Source organism: Rhinoraja longicauda, chromosome 3, assembly GCF_053455715.1.
Source record: "Rhinoraja longicauda isolate Sanriku21f chromosome 3, sRhiLon1.1, whole genome shotgun sequence".
NCBI lineage: Eukaryota > Metazoa > Chordata > Chondrichthyes > Rajiformes > Arhynchobatidae > Rhinoraja > Rhinoraja longicauda.
The window spans coordinates 99,917,829-99,937,342 of record NC_135955.1 but is presented as its reverse complement, the minus strand read 5'-3'; the positions used below and the strand labels follow the sequence as shown (position 1 = coordinate 99,937,342).

Here is a 19,514-nt window from a genome sequence, read left to right as displayed (position 1 = left end):
TGCCCTCTGGTCCGACTCTCCCACTGCTGGAGACGTGCTCTCCCCATCCACTCTATCCAGGCCTTTCATTATTCGGTAAGTTTAAATGAGATCCCCCCTCAACTGCAGTTGCTGATTATCCCAAAATACTGTACTGGTGCTGTAATGTGCTTTACCATGACTGCACTATTGTAGTATCCATCAGTCAGACAGCTGCAACCAGCAACCAAGGGCAAAAAAAACCAATCTCTTCTGATAGCAGCACATGCACTGTGAAGCATATATTAATTACCTTTTGCAAGCGAACATAAAAACAAGTAATTATTTTAGAGAAATAAGTATCTATAGTGTGGGGAAAACTCAAATTGTTAGACTAGCTTAAAAATCAAGCACAATCGCAGCTCTTTATCCATACAGATGAGAATCATGATAAGAGTTTGATAGACTAATCATAGCTCTGCTCATAAATGCTCAACGCGCATGTTGTTTTATTATTTGTTACAGATAAATCTTGGTTTAACTATAAGTTTTAAACATGCAAGCCATTTGAACACAAGGGTGTGTGGAACACCACCACCTGTAATGTCTCTCGAAGCAGCACATCATCCCAACTTGGATATCCCAGAACGGCAGGTTGGCACACCTTGGAAGGTCGTGTCTGACTAACTTGATTGAATTTTTTGAAGGGGTGACCAAGGAGGTAGATGGGGGTAGTGGATGTGGTATACATGGATTTCAGTAAGGCTTTTGACAAGGTCCCACACAGGAGACTAGTCAAGAAGGTAAGAGCCCATGGGATCCAGGGCACCTTGGCAAAATGGATAAAAAACTGGCTTAATGACAGAAGGCAGAGGGTGATGGTAGAAGGGTGCTTCTGTGACTGGAGGTCGGTGTCCAGTGGGGTGCCGCAGGGATCGGTGTTGGGTCCCTTACTGTTTGTAATCTACATAAATGATCTGGATGTTAACGTACAGGGCATGGTCAGCAAGTTTGCAGATGACACAAAGGTAGGGGGGGTGGTGAATAGCGAGGAAGGGATCTGCAAGCTGCAGGAAGATATAGATGAGATGGTCAGATGGGCGGAGCAGTGGCAGATGGAATTTAATCCTGAAAAGTGCGAGGTGGTGCACTTTGGCAGAAATAACTTAGAGGGAGTACACCATGAATGGAAGGACCGTAGGGAAGACAGGGGTACAGAGGGACCTTGGAGTACAGGTACACAATTCCTTGAAGGCAGCAGGACAGGTTGACAGGGTGGTCAAAAAGGCATATGGGTTACTGGCCTTCATTAGCCGGGGCATCGAATATAAAAGTAGGGGGGTAATGATGGAATTGTACAGATCACTGGTGAGGCCACAGCTGGAGTATTGTGTACAGTTCTGGTCACCACATTATAGAAAGGATGTGATAGCTTTGCAGAGGGTGCAGAGGAGATTCACCAGGATGCTGCCAGGGATGAAGGGCCTCGGCTATGAGGAGAGACTGGGGAGACTGGGGTTGTTTTCCCTGGAGCAGAGAAGGCTGAGAGGGGACATGATCGAGGTGTACAAGATCATGAGGGGCATAGATAAGGTAGATGGCGGGGAACTTCTTCCACTGGTGGAAGGTTCAACAACGAGGGGACATAGATACAGGGTATGGGGAGGGAGGTTTCGGGGGGATGTGAGAAAGAACTTTTTCACCCAGAGGGTGGTTGGAGTCTGGAACTCACTGCCTGGGGTGGTGGTGGAGGCGGAAACACTCACAACGTTTAAGAGGCATTTGGATGGGCACTTGAAAAAAAAAATTTTAAAAAAATTGGTCCATTAGAGAGTCAGAGTGGACAGCTATGTGCTGAGCCGGAAGAAATGGGGGAGATATTAAACAATTTCTTTTCTTCGGTATTTACCGAGGAGGATATTGAATTATGTGAGGTAAGCGAAACAAGTAGAGTAGTGATGGAAATTAGGAGGATTAAAGAAGAGGAGGTACGGACACTTTTGAAGAATATAAAAGTGGATAAGTCTCCAGGTCCTGATAGGATATTCCCTAGGACATTGAGGGAAGTTAGTGCAGAAATAGCAGGGGCTATGACGGAAATATTTCAAACGTCATTAGAAACAGGGATGGTGCCGGAAGATTGGCGCATTGCGCATGTTGGCCTTTGTTTAAAAAAGGTTCTAAAAGTAAACCTAGCAATTATAGACCTATTAGTTTGACGTCTGTGGTGGGAAAATTAATGGAAAAGATACTTAGGGACAATATATATAATTATTTGGATAATCAAGGCCTGATTAGAAACAGTCAACATGGATTTGTGCCTGGAAGGTCATGTTTGACTAATCTTCTTGAATTTTTTGAAGAGGTTACCAGGGAAATTGATAAGGGCAAGGCTGTGGATGTTGTCTATATGGACTTCAGTAAGGCATTTGACAAGGTTCCACATGGAAGGTTGATTAAGAAGGTTAAATCGTTGGGTATTAATAGTGAGGTTGCAAGATGGATTCAACAATGGCTGAATGGGAGATACCAGAGGGTAACGGTTGACAATTGTATGTCAGGTTGGAGGCCAGTGTCTAGTGGAGTGCCCCAAGGATCTGTGTTGGGTCCACTGTTGTTTGTCATTTACATTAATGATCTGGATGATGGTGTGGCAAATTGGATTAGTAAATATGCAGATGATACTAAGATAGGTGGAGTAGTTGATAGTGAGGTAGATTTTCAAAGTCTACAGAGAGACTTGGGCCTTTTGGAAGGGTGGGCTGAAAGATGGCAGATGGAGTTTAATGCTGATAAGTGTGAGGTGCTGCATTTTGGTAGGACAAATCAAAATAGGACGTACAGGGTAAATGGTAGGGAATTGAGGAATGCAGTGGAACAGAGGGATCTGGGAATAACTGTGCATTGTTCCCTGAAGGTGGAATCTCATGTGGATAGGGTGGTGAAGAAGGCGTTTGGTATGCTTGCCTTATAAATCAGAGCATCGAGTATAGAAGTTGGGATGTAATGTTGAAATTGTACAGGGCATTGGTGAGGCCAAATCTGGAGTATGGTGTGCAGTTCTGGTCGCCAAATTATAGGAAGGATGTCGACAAAATGGAGAGGGTACAGAGGAGATTTACTAGAATGTTGCCTGGGTTTCAGCACTTAGGCTACAGAGAGAGGTTGAACAGGTTGGGTCTTTATTCTTTGGAGCGTAGAAGGTTGAGGGGGGACTTGATAGAGGTTTTTAAAATTTTGAGAGGGACGGACAGAGTTGACGTGGGTAGGCTTTTCCCTTTGAGAGTGGGGAAGATTCCAACAAGGGGACATAGCTTCAGAATTGAGGGACAAAGGTTTAGGGGTAACATGAGGGGGAACTTCTTTACTCAGAGGGTTGTGGCTGTATGGAATGGGCTTCCGGTGGAAGTGGTGGAGGCTGGCTCGATTTTATTATTTAAGAGTAAATTGGATAGGTATATGGATAGGAGGGGATTGGAGGGTTATGGTCTGAGTGCAGGTAGATGAGACTAGGTCAGGGAGAATGGTCGGCGTGGACTGGTAGGGCCGGACAGGCCTGTTTCCATGCTGTAGTTGTTATATGTTATATGTTATATGTTAAATGCTACAACATTCAGGGCTACGGTCCAAATGCGGGAAAATGGGATTAAAATTAGACTGTGTTTGATAACGGGCGGCGCGGACACGATGGGCCGAAGGGCCTCTTTCTGTGCTGTAGGACTCTATGACTCTATGAGGGTGGCACAGTAGTGCAACGGTAGAGTCACTGCCTTACAGCGCCATGTTCTCCCTGTGACCACTTGGGTTTTCTCCGAGTGCTTCGGTTTCCTCCCACATTCCAAAGACATCCAGGTTTGCAGAATAATTGCCCTCTGCAAATTACAAATTATCCGTAGCGTGTGGGATAGTGCTAGTGTACGGGGATCGGTGCGGACTCGGGATGGACTAGGTGGGCCAAAGGGCCTGTTTTAGGCCGTATCTCTAAAACAAAAACTTCAGATTGCAGCTGTGCAACTCATCATCTTCTTGGAGGAATTAAGGTCTGTACAATAAAACATGGCTATGCCCATGTACAAAAATGAATAAAAATGTGGCAAACCAGAAATGTGCATCATTTGCAGAACATAGAATACGCAAAGAGCATTACACCTCAGGAACAGACCATTCAGCTCACTTTGCCTGTGCCAAACATGATGGCAAGTTAAACTAATCTCTTCTGCCCACACATAATCCATATCCATCCATGCTCTGCATATCCATGTGCCTACCCAAAGCCTCTTAAATGCCACTATTCTAACTAGTGCCACTACAACCCCCGGCTGTGTGTTCCAGACGCCACCATTCTGTGTAAAAAACTTGCCGTACACATCTTGTTTAAACTTTGCCCTTTCTCACCTGAAAGCTCTGTCCTCTAGCCCTTGACATTTGGACTCTGGGGAAAAGTGATTATGGCAAGCAGTAAACAAAAATGCTGAAATCTAATCAAGATGCTTTAGTCAAATTGTAAACGGTCTTCTCTATAATGCACTTATAACTGAAAAACATTCAGTGACTTGTTCGTAAGTGTGGACTTCACTTATGTCGTGTCAAATAATGCATTGTTATATTCTGCTAACGTTTTGCAGTATGATCTTCAGACAATGCAAATTAGATTTCTTGGTTCACAACATGGATAGCCACGTTAGTGGAATACAAACTCAAAATGTAGTTCATGGAATAACTATATAAAATCCCATTTATAGCATTAACCATGTAATATTGGATTCAGTTTAGATCAATGACAAACAACGTGATCGCTCAGGGTGTTTATAAAGGGTTTCCCTGGAGTGTTTTAATACAATAGGAGGTATTGAATTACTTATCTATTTGATAGTGTTGATTACCAATTGGATATTTTGCATTAGGGCATTAATACTACCCTGAAACGGAATTCACAGCCAGAATCTGCTCCAACAGAAGAAATATTTTCTTCTTCTAAACATATTTTGTTTGAAAAAGTCACTTTGATGTTTTGTACGATAATGTCCAAAATGTTGTTAGTTTTAATTAAATGCCAGCAAGGTATTTTACATTACCACAGATACATAAGATTTTACATTGCCATAGATTTCCAGAGCCAATCAAGTAGACCAGACTAAATTTGGTTTCCTTCACAAAAATTATAAAAAGTACATGAAAAAGGCCATTCTTTCCATCAAGAACATGCAATCTAGGCAAACTCTCTTCCCATCTGCTTCATTAATCATAAATAGAATTTCAGAATCCCTAATATATTTCAATCTATTACCCCAAAATTTCCGTGTGTCCTGCGGGTCAATCCTGAATTTATCTTTCAGCTAATTTTAATTCAAAATTCAGTGTTTAAATACAGTATAATTTGTACACCCTAGATGACTCATAGGAGTGGGGCTCAGGTGACCACTTGTGAGGCTTAGGAGTCCAAGTTTTAACTAATCTTCCCTTATATCTAAATTATTGCATACTTGCAATCGTGCATGTGGCTTTTCGTCAAAGTCTAAGCATTCAATATCTACTTTTTGCCTCAGTGACCAAAAGCAAACAGCACTCAAATTGCACTATGACCAAAGCAGTGCACAGTTTCAGCATGACACCTTGACTTGCTTTCTGCTGCTCTGCCTGTATAATTCATCATTCTATTTCCTTCATTGATTGTTGCGCCACAATAACTGGACATCTTAAGTGCCAAGTGTATTACCATCCCTAAATCTTTTTCAGCTTCACCCTTGGCTAATTCAACAAACATGCTAGCTTTTTTTCCCACTGTGCAAGTACATACCTACACACTGTGAATTTAATCTACCAAGGGCTATTCAGCCATCCATGTCTACTTCATGAATTTACATTGCTGAAGCCAGCAGCAGCTTCTTTACCCTGAACAACTAATGTTTATATTGAGGAATTAATGTGGAGAAAAATATGCAACAGCCTTTCACAGACAAAAATAAAGAATGCCCAGCCGTAGCAATACTGCCAGGGATGATTTGCAGTTTAAGTGTCAAAAAAATAAGCAAAATAAATAACACAATACAAATCAATATTTCATGGTAAGCGGCAGTAGAAAGATGGAGAATTAAGATGTTAACAAGGAGATTTAGGATACCATGGTCTGATATGTGCCAGTTACCTCAGGAAGGTTGGGTTAGGACAAGAAAAGGGCACCAGAGTTTTGGATGAAGGACCGATGACAGGAAGCAATTCATTGACTCATGCAGGACAGAAATCGGCCCACTGAGTCCATCCCCACCATCAATTCTAAAGAATAATCCAATAGCCATGGCTGGAGGTCACACAAGACAATGAGAAGTGATTTTATCACGTGAAACTGGGATGGATCAGGCATAGGTACAAAATACATGGGGAAAATAACATTGATAGTGATTGTGGTTGGGAATAATTAGTTTTAATCATTATTAAATGATTGAAGGGAGCTAACCCAAAATGTTGTCTGTCTATTCCCTCCACAGATTCTGCCATCCCGCTCAGTTCCCCCAGCACTTTGTATTTTGATCATTTGGCAACGCGGAGCATAAAATGTGCAGCGGTATGCAAGGAGGACTCAAAGATCGGTATCCAAATTGGAGCTGCCTTCCTGACCAAGTCTGCAGGTCACTGACCACTTGCGTTCAATTTGGGACGGGTCAAGTATCAAAAAAGGACTTGGGTCAAATCAAATGATAATTTTCTACCCGACAAAATCTCCAATCCAAATTAGCCTTAACAAAATTACATTTCCACTGGAAAATGCAAATATTTTCCTGCTGAGAGTACAGTAATAATGTGATCAACTGCTGATTTGGAGACATCATTTTGAATCCCACATGAACAGGCGGGGAACTTAAATACACTAAAGCTGAAAAGCTAGTGTCATCAAGGGTGGTCACAAAACTTTTCGATTGGCTGCCTTTACACATCTGACAAACAGCAACATGGCTTATTGTTAACTGGCATCTAATATAAACAGCAAGCCATTTAGTGCAAAGTGAAATCAAGCCATTTAGTGCAAAGTAAAACTATGATTGCGTGGCAATAGTCTCAGAGGCAGGGTAAAGATTTTTTTCTCTCTACAGAATATGCAATTACAATTAGCCTGTGGTTAAGTTGAAATGCTTCCCGACATATATATAATAATTATTAAATGAGAGTTTATTAATATGTGCTAAAATTATGAAAAGCTCCTTGAATTCTTTATGTTTTTGCTATGACTATTTATTTCTTGCAATGGTCTTCGGTCATCTCTTGTCCAATAAATTTTAAAGAAAACATTTTTGTGGATGTTAAGATTCGGTATTCACTTTAAGCACCAGTTTAAATAATAATAAACGCATACTTTTATTATAATGATAATAATAAAAGCATACTTTTAATATGATAATAAAAGCATACTTTTATATCCATTGAACAAAAAAAAATCTAGAATTTTGAAGTAACCACCACTGATAAAATCTTGTGCATCAAATCAAACATATTTCAATGGCAGATCATTATTGATGAAACAATGGCAAGTGAAACTTCCTTTCGACCTCTGCTATAAAAGGCTCAGCAAAAGGCTTTGAACAACTCCCAACTTGTATCACTGTTATTTTTCAGGAACATTGGTCCCCATAGCTGTTATTTGGAACGGGTGCTGCACATGAGATTCACCAGGACCTTAGAGCTTGAGTTACAGAAGTTTAGGTAGGCTGAGATTTTTTTCTCTGAAGTTTAGAAGACTAAGGGGTAACCTTGTTGAGCTGTACAAGATCATGAGCGAGATGGATAAATTTAATTATTTATACAATATCAGTCTTCTTCCCAGCTGAAAGATTCCAAAAAAATGGAGGGAGAGAGGTGAGAGGGGAGAGATTTAAGAGGGATTTCAGGCGTAATATTTTCACTCCAAGGGTAGTCCTCATCCGGAATGCGATGCTACATGAAGCCACAGAGGCGGATACAATTATGACTTTCAAAAAGCAGTTGAATAGATATGGATAGTGAGGGTTTAGAGGGATATGGGTCAAATGCAGGCAAATAGGATTAGCTCAGAATGCCAACTTAGTCAACATGGACAAGGTGGATCACTGGGCCTGTTCCGTACCCTAAGAATCTATTTCTGACATACCAAAGTTTATTTTTTAAACCAGTTGCCAGAGCTGTACCAAATGAGAGGCTATAAAAAGGACAATTCATTTAGGTTCAAAATTACCTTCCAAGATAACATATCTTTTAAACATTGGAAATGAATGCTTACCATTTTTTTCGATGAATTTCTGTTTCCTTATTTTGTGACCAATACTGACAATTTAGCAACTGGTGCTTAAAGTAAATACCTAATCTTAACGTCCACAAAAAATGTTTTCTTTAAAACTTATTGGACAAGAGATGACCAAAGACCATTGCAAGAAAGAAATAGTCATAGCAAAAACATAAAGAATTCAAGGAGCTTTTCATAATTTTAGCACATATTAATACTCTCTTTTTAATAATTATTATATAGATGTCGGGAAGCATTTCAACTTAACCACAGGTCAATTGTAATTGCATATTCTGTAAAGAGAAAAAAATCTTTACCCTGCCTCTGAGACTATTGCCACGCAATCATAGTTTTCTTACTCTTGCCAAAGTTTCAGATGCTACTCTAAGTAATAAATAACTTTCAATAATGTTGTTTATACTCAAGATACATTTTTAAACAGTAATTATTAAACAAACTTTATCTGCCATTTGAAATTTATTTACCTTTCAACCATAAGTACTTCACTTTAACAACAGTATTTTAAAACATTTAGAAACCCAAACATTCATTTTCAGTCTTGCAAATGTATTAACTTAAAAAGATTTAATCTCTGTTTTCCTACATTAGCTCCATTTATAATTGTCAAACTCTATAAATATGTTTTTATTTTCTTATAGTCAAGGACCCCATTAACAAACCTCCTCATTAATATGTAAATCTAAAGTCAATCAGTCTTCTCTTTGACAGCACTATGAATTCTGAGTAGTGCACTGTGTAATCGGCTTTACTTAAGCTAGAATATTCATCATAAAAAGTTGTCATTTAAGAAAAATTGCACAAAATATACCATAATTGATCTGACTGCTATCTAGTTAATAGCCCTTTAATTGTCACAAAATACACATACCACTGGATTTAATTTTGGCAAGTCAAATCTATAATGCAATATTTATGCAAAAGAAATGTTAAATATGAAAAATGCAACTGCACAATTTTTAATGTAATATTTTTTTCTTTGCCTACTTATTATTTGCCTCCACTATTTACCAAAAACTCAAAAGAGCTCAAATATAGATTTTACAAAGGAACCATGCAAATCTTGTTTAGTTTGGGACTTTTTTGTTTTAAAATGCAAAGGAAAGTGTATGGACCAAGCTGCCAAAGGAGGTAGTTGAGGCTGGGACTATCCCAACGTTTAAGGAACAGATAGACAGGTACATGGATAGAACAGGTTTGGAGGGATATCGACGAAGCGCAGGCAGGTGGGACTAGTGTATCTGGGACATGTTGGCCAGTGTGCGCGCAAGTTGGGCCGAAGGGCCTGTTTCACTCTATGACTCTATGAAAAAGATACAATAGGGTTCTTTAAAATTATGGTAGGATTGCATGTAGTAAATATAGAGAGAATATTTCTAATTGTGGGAGAATCCAAAACCAAAAGGTCATAAACATAATGGCAATTATGTTCTATTTTCTTGATTAGATATAAATTCTACACAGAAAGGTGTTTAGAAATATGGAATAAGTTTGATTCCACTCCTTACATCCATGGCCAACTATGGTCTAACCTTGCGCCATGATATTAAGTCCTCAAGGATCTAGGTTTCATCTCAATACCATCGCATATCCTTGCCCCATCATCCCAACCCCCATATCCCTCCCCCCCACCATCTACAAACTGCCCCAATCATCTTTGAATACAAGGTAAGATTCTTACGACCATCAAACAAAACTGAGCAGTATTAACTTACACTAATTATGAAATACATATATTAAGCATGCAAAATAAAATCTTGTAATAAAGATTGTATTCATAATGGGAATAAGTCCATTAATTATTTGTTAGTAAGACACTGAGCATAATTTATTCAGAAAAATATGATGTTCTTTGTAAGAGGAAACATCTGAGTAAAGCCAGATACAGGGTACGTATAGCACAAAATTCCTTCCTACAATTGGCCTAGTCAGCAGGAGACTACACAGGACAATCGTCAACAATGTGGCTCATAATCGGGTGAGTATGTATAATTTACCACCCATAGAGGAGCAGATTCCGTATTGTTGTCAGGTAGCCGTATGTTGCAGTATTAAAAGAACAAAGTAGATTTTGTGTCTGTGCATATTTGAGTAAAGCCAGATATAGGGCACGGGTATAGCACAAAATTCCCCCCTCCATTCTTTTCGTATTTTGTGATACTTGTTCTTTGAGCTGAGAGAAGGGATAAATCAAGCCTTTACCAATAGCCAGAATTCCTACATGATTTTACTGGGTACAGGAATTGGAAGTAGAAGTTAAAAACACCAAAATAAAACATGATTGACTGAATACAGAGGGTGAAAAAGCCACAATAAGACTGAAACTGTCAGTAGATAGCCTGTAAATGATAATAGGAACAGGGAATAAATAGTGGTAACAGCAGACCAAAAAGTAATAAACTAGTAGTAGAGCGGACTATATGTGCAGAAACAGTATTTGAAAAAATATACACAAGTTTAAATCTTAAGCAAAGGTTGTATTCATAATGGGAATAAGTCCAATTGAGCAAACCAATTGAGTAGTGATAGCGTGGAAGAAAGATTCACAATCATCCAAGAGATGCTTCCATTATTCGATGTGGAGAAGGAATAGACCATTTTAGTTCTAGTGCAGGCCGTCCCTGTGTTATGGAAGGGTTTCATTCATGTCAATGATCTGTGAACCGATTTTTCTGTAACATCCATTTTCGATAGCTACCCAAATTGTATCACTGCATGCACTACATATAATTCTCTCATTTCATTACAATAATTTCTAATGGTTCCAAGTTAATTATAAAATAACAAGAAAGAGTCAACATGGAAGGAAGATCATGTTCTGTCAATGGACAAGGAGGAACCAGCTCTTAGAAGGTCTTGAAGAAGGTACTCCATTAAAGAATCATGAACAAAATTTGAGTGCACAATATTAGGCATAATGGATTGAGAATTTGTTAATGGGGATAAATCAGGAAGAGGGCATTTTCAGACATTTGATGATGATTGGGGTGCCACAGAAATCAACACTTGGGCTCTAGATGCTGATGATCTTTGTCAGTTATTTGGATGAGGGAATCAAGTATAACATATGGCTTTTACTAACAATATAATGTCGGGCGGCAGTGTAAGCTGTGAGGAAGATGCACGGAGTCTTCAGAGGGATACAGACAGATTACATGAATGGGCAAGAACGTAGCAAGTGAGAAATATTTCTGGGGGTAAAAAGCAAGGACATTCACTTTGGTCGAAAGAGAAAGATGGACATTTTAAATGGCAAAAAAAGTAAACTATATTGCTGTTGGGTAATCAGTTGTCCTTGTAAAAGAGTCAAACATACAGGTGCAACAAGTAATTAGCAAGACAAATAATATGCCGGTCATTATTGCAAGGTGTTGAGGACAAGAGCAGAGACATCAAGCTCTAATGATATTGGATTAGTAACACCAAGGTAAAAATCTGACAGTACAGCAAATTGATTTTAAACACCCTGATTTCATGTATTTCACTTAAATAGAAGGCATAGAAGGACACAATGTGCTGGTGTAACTCAGCAGGTCGGGCAGCTTCTCTGGAGAACATGGATAGGTGACATTTTGGGTCGCCACCCTTCTTCAGACTGTCTCAGCCTGAAACGTCACCTATCCATGTTCTTCAGCAATACTGCCTGACCCACTGAGTTACTTTGTGTCCTTTTGTGCAAACCAGCATCGGCAGTCCCTTGTTTCTACATTATGGCAGAGAAAGGTACGGTCCAAATACAGACAAATGGATCAGGGTGGATGGGTACAAAGGTACCTTTCACCGTCCGGTGCGGCCTGGAACGTGGCAACTTCAACAGCCTGACCGCGGGGGAAGACGGCAGGGGAAGAGAAAAGACATTCTGGCCTTCCATCACAGTGAGGAGGTGACTGGAGGAGACTCACTGTGATGGATGTTTCTTTTTTTTTGTTTTGTGTTGGTTTGTGGTTGTGTGTGTAATTGGTTATTTTATTGCTCTTACTGTTGAATTGTGGGTGACGAAATCTCGTCCAAAAGACTTGTTTTTTTTGGATGACAATAAAGGTCATTCTGATTCTGAATTCTGATTCTGAGGTAGGGCTAGACATGGTGAGCACATTATTGTGCTGCGTAACTATGACTGTAAACTGTACGGTGCACAGATTACACCAAAACTGCCATACTGTTTGCCTTTCTGGTGCCTGCAACATACTCCAGGCAGTGGAGACATCACACTGCGAAGCGGGTCCAATATCCAGTCAGAAATCTAAAGAAAGTGATAGGATTGAGACCTTCACCATTTAAAATAAATGTGATGTTCACATTCAAAATGCTGGATACAAAATGTGAGCTCAGAACAAAAGATCCAAGATAACTGGAATAAAGTGTGGATGTGTGAGGGGGAAACAGACTGCACAATCACTATTTATTATGTCGTTTCTTCTGAAACATTGCTATAGATCAACCATTTCACATTGCTTTGCAAGCAGTTAATCAAAAAGTACTTTATTGCTTCAGACATAATTGATGACAACATTGGATAATTCAGTTTTCTGAATTTCCAAAGCAGTTTGGAAATAATCTACAAAAGCAGACTTCTGAGATGACCGTATTATGTAGCGTCAAGTAATGAAAATTTGATTTTAAAATAATTTGTTTACGCTAAAACTTATTAGACACCAATAATTAATTATCAGTTGACTGCAATTCAATCTAATCATTTTAATATTCAAAAACAAATCAATACATAATTTATTATTTCAATACCTATGCATTAGGATGCACGCCCTGTAACTCTCAATAGCATATCCATGCACCCAATTATTTTGTGAACAGATAAGCAGGAGAGGCAATCAAGAAGATAAACCTCAATACTTTACCTACCTCTTTCCAAGGGCTGAGGAACTGGGTCCGGGCATAGCGAGTGAGCATGTTGATAATGACCACTTGCCCCCACTCCTCCACATCCACCAATAAGTTACATAGCTTGCGGTAATTCTTGTGAATCAGGTCAATTCGCTCTGGGCAGACGTCCTCAAATGACATTACAACACTTCCAGCCACTAACTGTGAACAGACAACACAAAACAACGTGAGTGAAGAGAAATTGCAATCAATTTGTAGAAAGTTATCATTGTCCGAAGCGGCATTATTATCAACAGCATGAAGATGTTTCCTGAGCTTCTCACCAGGGATTCTTGACTAATTTTGTGAACAGCACAAGTGGTAACACAAAAACATTCAGACGTGCAGAAAATAAGTTACAGAAAAGTTTAAAAAGGACAAAGTGCTGAAGTAACTCAGCAGGTGAGGCAGCATCTCGAAGCGTCATATGTGGCGGCTATGTGCATAGCCTGGGTAATGCAAGCAAAGAATTTCACTGTGCCTTGTCACATGTGACAGTAAAGTATTCCATTTCAGCCGTCTCCGGAGAAAAGTAATAGGAACATTTTGGTTCTTCAGGTTGATTATGTGGTGTGGGGGGAGGGGGGGAAGACAGTTGGAAAAGGAAAATATAGTCTTCCTTGAAATATAATTGTCAACTAAGCAAGAGCCGAAAGGGCAAGTATAAAATGCCTTGCAATTCTCTTTAAACCCACTTGCCAATTGCATTTAATGTCTGCTTTTGGCCCTGCAAATTTCCTGCTTGAGATCTTTCATATTTTCTTAATATTCAAGGGGGCGATTTCATCTTCCTAAACCTTACACAATTTTATTTTTCCTTCTGACCAAATTTACAACCTTTTGTCATCTAACATTTATACAGGAAAGATTCCCTAGCCTTGTCACCCTTTCCTTGCCCCTCCTCCTTACTGGAACATGTCGGCTCCAAACTCCGATCAATAAGAACATGTCAGTCGCGAAATCTGATCAGCTGGTCTTTCAATGGCTTCCAAGCCAACCGTGTACTTATCCAACAACAGCTGTTCCCAATTTACTCACACCAGCGGCATATCTGTTGCCTCACAGCGCCAGAGACCCGGGTTCGATCCTGACTACGGGTGCCGTTTGTACACTCTCCCTGTGACCGCGTGGGGTTTTTCCGGGTGCTCCGGTTTCCCCCCACACCGTAGAGACATACAAGATTATTGGCTAATTGGCTTGGTACAATTGTAAATTGTCCCTAGTGTGTAGGATAGTGCTAGTGTATGATGTGTAGGAACATAACTGCAGATGCTGGTACAAATCAAAGGTATCACAAAATGCTGGAGTAACTCAGCGGGTCAGGCAGCATCTAGGAGAGAGGGAATGGGTGACGTTTCGGGTCGAGACCCTTCTTCAGACTGAAGGCATCACAAAATGCTGGAGTAACTCAGCAGGCCAGGCAGCATCTAGGAGAGAGGGAATGGGTGATGTTTTGGGTCGAGACCCTTCTTCAGACTGAAGAAGGGTCTCGACCCGAAACGTCACCCATTCCCTCACTCCTAGATGCTGCCTGGCCTGCTGAGTTACTCCAGCATTTTGTGATGCCTTCTAGTGTATGGTGTGATCGCTGGTCCGTACAGACGCAGTGGGCCGAAGGACCCGTTTCCGCGCTGTATCTATAAAGTCCAAAGACTAAAGTCTGACGTTCCTGTGTAATAATATTGTAGTTTGCCCCATCCCAATATAGTACTCCCCCACCCCAAGATCTATAGTTATCCTTATTCATAACTATCTTAAAACATAAGGAGCAGGGATCACTGTTCCCAAAATACTCTTTCACAAACATCAGTCACCTGGCCAGGCTCGTCCCCAAATAAAATGGTTCCTCCTCTCGTTGGACTGTACACATACTGTTTCATGAAATCATCTTGGATGTAACTGACACATTCTGCTTCATCTAAAGATTCTTGTACTAAGGATGTATCAGTCAATATTGGAGAACTTAAAGTCACGCTGCGACAATCCTGTGGCTTTCATACGCTGATCTTAGTTTCGTGACACCAAGCATAAATTCTGCCCTCCCTGTGATGCAGAGTACACCACATTAGTTTAGATACAATAGAACATGCAGCAATAGACCAGTGCCGATAACTGTGCACTCCGAGCCTCGTGAAATTGGTATTTTAGACATTTCTGCTACATGTTGTGACTGGTGGCATGCCTCAGGGTTCGGTGCTGAGCCCATTGCTGTTTATCATCTATATCAATGATTTGGATAAGAACGGGCATGGCATGGTCGGCAAATTTGCAGGTGATACAAAAGTGGGTGGTACGGTAGATAGTAAAGATGGTTGCCAAAAATTGCAGCAGGACCTTGATTGGTTGGGAATGGTCTGAGGAATGGTTGATGGAATTTAATAGAGGAATGTAAGGTGTTGCTTTTAAATTTTAAAAAAATATTCCAAAAACAAACATACAAAGTAGTAACGCGATCAAATCAAAAGCTGCCTGCATTGGCAGTTTACAAACAAAACAGTTATCAGATTAAAATTCCGCCAACTTTGTCAATAATATTCGACCTCCCGCGCGACCTCCAGCGTTCACAGAAGGGTTTTGCATTTTGGGAGGACAATAGACAATAGACAATAGGTGCAGGAGTAGGCCATTCAGCCCTTCGAGCCAGCACCGCCATTCAATGCGATCATGGCTGATCACTCTCAATCAGTACCCCGTTCCTGTCTCCTCCCCATACCCCCTCACTCCGCTATCCTTAAGAGCTCTATCCAGCTCTCTCTTGAAAGCATCCAACAAACTGGCCTCCACTGCCTTCTGAGGCAGAGAATTCCACACCTTCACCACTCTCTGACTGAAAAAGTTCTTCCTCATCTCCGTTCTAAATGGCCTAACCATTATTCTTAAACTGTGGCCCCTTGTTCTGGACTCCCCCAACATTGGGAACATGTTTCCTGCCTCTAATGTGTCCAATCCCCTAATTATCTTATATGTTTCAATAAGATCCCCCCTCATCCTTCTAAATGCCAGTGTATACAAGCCCAATCGCTCCAGCCTTTCAACATACGACAGTCCCGCCATTCTGGGAATTAACCTAGTGAACCTACGCTGCACGCCCTCCATAGCAAGAATATCCTTCCTCAAATTTGGAGACCAAAACTGCACACAGTACTCTAGGTGCGGTCTCACCAAGGCCCGGTACAACTGTAGAAGGACCTCTTTGCTCCTATACTCAACTCCTCTTGTTATGAAGGCCAATATTCCATTGGCTTTCTTCACTGCCTGCTGTACCTGCATGCTTCCTTTCATTGACTGATGCACTAGGACACCCAGATCTCGTTGAACTCCCCCTCCTCCTAACTTGACACCATTCAGATAATAATCTGCCTTTCTATTCTTACTTCCAAAGTGAATAACCTCACACTTATCTACATTAAACTACATCTGCCATGTATCCGCCCACTCACACAACCTGTCCAAGTCACCCTGCAGCCTTATTGCATCTTCCTCACAATTCACACTACCCCCCAGCTTAGTATCATCTGCAAATTTGCTAATGGTACTTTTAATCCCTTCGTCTAAGTCATTAATGTATATCGTAAATAGCTGGGGTCCCAGCACCGAACCTTGCGGTACCCCACTGGTCACTGCCTGCCATTCCGAAAGGGACCCATTTATCCCCACTCTTTGCTTTCTGTCTGTCAACCAATTTTCTATCCATGTCAGTACCCTACCCCGAATACCATGTGCCCTAATTTTGCCCACTAATCTCCTATGTGGGACCTTGTCGAAGGCTTTCTGAAAGTCGAGGTACACCACATCCACTGACTCTCCCCTGTCAATTTTCCTAGTTACATCCTCAAAAAATTCCAGTAGATTTGTCAAGCATGATTTCCCCTTCGTAAATCCATGCTGACTCGGAATGATCCTGTTACTGCTATCCAAATGCTCAGCAATTTCGTCTTTTATAATTGACTCCAGCATCTTCCCCACCACTGATGTCAGACTAACTGGTCTATAATTACCCGTTTTCTCTCTCCCTCCTTTCTTAAAAAGTGGGATAACATTTGCTATCCTCCAATCCACAGGAACTGATCCTGAATCTATAGAACATTGAAAAATGATCTCCAATGCTTCCATTATTTCTAGAGCCACCTCCTTAAGTACCCTGGGATGCAGACCATCAGGCCCTGGGGATTTATCAGCCTTCAGTCCCATCAGTCTACCCAAAACCATTTCCTGCCTAATGTGGATTTCCTTCAGTTCCTCCATCACCCTAGGTTCTCCGGCCCCTAGAACATTTGGGAGATTGTGTGTATCTTCCTCAGTGAAGACAGATCCAAAGTAACGGTTTAACTCGTCTGCATTTCTTTGTTCCCCATAATAAATTCCCCTGCTTCTGTCTTCAAGGGACCCACATTTGCCTTGGACTAACATGGGCAGAACTGGCACAGTGAATGGTAGGACTCTGAAGAGGGCTGTAGAGCAGAGGGATCTAGGAGTACAAGTACATCAGTCAGAGTATTGAGTGTAGAAGTTGAGAGGTTCTGTTGCAGTTTCACGAGATGTTGGTGCTGCATTTAGAGCTTTTTGTCTAGTTTTGGGCACTATGTTACAGGAAAGGTGTTGTCAAGCTGGGGAGAGTGCAGAGAAGATTTACGAGGATGTTGCCGGGACTCAAGGGCCTGAGCTGTAGGGAGAGGTTGAGCAGTCAAGGACTCTATTCCTTGGATCTTGTGGAGGTGTACAAAATCTTGAGAGGAATAGATCGGGTAGACACACAGTCTCTTGCCCAGTGTTGGTGAATCAAGGACCAGAGGACAGAGATTTAAGGTGAGGGGGGAAAGATTTAATATGAACCTGAGGGGTAACTTCTTCGCACAAACAGTGGTGGGGGTATGCAACGAGCTGCTGGAGTAGGTATTTGTGGAGGTACTATCCCAATGTTTAAGAAACATTTTGACAGGTACATGGACAAGAGAGGTTGAGGTATTTCGGCCAAATGCAAGCAGATGGGACTAGCGTAGATCAGACATGTCGGCCGGTGTGAACAAGTTGGGTCGAAGGGCCTGTTTCCAAGCTCTAAGAATCTATGACTCTATATTTTTACTTGAGTATTCAGAACTTGTAATTTTATATAATGACCTCAAATCACACTTGTATCAAGTTTGCAGAGTTAATTACACCGATTAAACACTTTGGGTCTTGCAAGGCACCATACATGGAAATAAAAATCTGAATAATACCTTGAGTAGATACATGCACTTAGATGACATTTCGGTAGATTCAGCAGAACTATTAGCATTAATAATTTTTAAAATGTTTTCAATTTTGACTTTGTACTTAAAAGGTCATTAACTTTAATGTTATTCACAACACTGGACATTATCAGGAGGAAAACATCTCTGAATACAGTTTTAGTCATTATTCCAGACATTGTTTTGATCATGCTGGGATTTTATGCATTGCCTGTTGAGAATAGACGTGGAGCTGCATTTATTGACTATGGTGATCTTTCGCTCTTAAAATTCTAGTTTAAATTCTTCCCAGGCACATTTTCTCATCAAACCAAAAGCAAGGGGTTTTATTTCTACCACAAATGCAAAGCAATTATTGGTTTTGTTTTCACATTCTATGAAGGAGTACAAAATCCTAAACTACATATAGATACATTTCCATTGACATACTTGTTGTTGATAGCATCCTACAAATTGAGCAAGGCATAAATGCATTTTCCTTTGCAAACAAAATTAACTCCAATTACAAACAGCGCTTATCTTTTTATTCTTTGATTTCACACTCTATTGATCAGCTAGGACATTTACTGCCTTGCAAGGTTAACCACAGACACAGGTGCATCTGTGGTTAGATACAGATACGACATGATATATTTTCCTTGGTTGGTGAATTATCCCTCAAGAAATTCAATGATTCAATTATACTTTATTGTCACATGTACCGAGGTACAATGACATTTGTTTTACATACAACCCTGCAAAATTATACAGCAGATCTCACCTAACCAGTACACATAGGGTCGCCACGTTTCAAATTCAATTGGGTTGGAGTGTGCTCAGCCCCATTTTACAGTTTCACCACAGAGAAAAATGCACAATGACGATCCTTTGTCAAAGTTTTGGAAAAAGGGTTTCAATTCAAAACGTTAACTATTTTTCTTTCTACGATACCGCCTGACCCGCTGAGTGTTTGCAGAATATTTTGTTTATATTATAGCTCTTGCTTAACTGGACTGATGAATAAGAAAAACGGCCAAAAGGCAATATAAAAACAGACTCATGACTTGACAACTGAACAGAGAAGCTGTGCAAGATTCCAATCAATTATAAATGAGGGCATATCATTGAACAATGCCAATTTCAAGTAAATTATATGTTAATATGTCACCATTTTGTGGCGACTCCCAACATTAAGT

General features: G+C 40.5%; 1 protein-coding gene across 1 annotated transcript in view; it reads right to left on the bottom strand.

The window, feature by feature from the left end:
• ap3b1a (adaptor related protein complex 3 subunit beta 1a) overlaps positions 1 to 19,514 on the bottom strand; it is a 229,608-nt gene that overhangs the window by 159,116 nt on the left and 50,978 nt on the right. Inside the window, exon 7 of the mRNA XM_078396753.1 lies at positions 13,088 to 13,270. Coding sequence (XP_078252879.1) covers positions 13,088 to 13,270 — 183 coding nt within the window. The remainder of the gene's footprint in view (positions 1 to 13,087; positions 13,271 to 19,514) is intronic.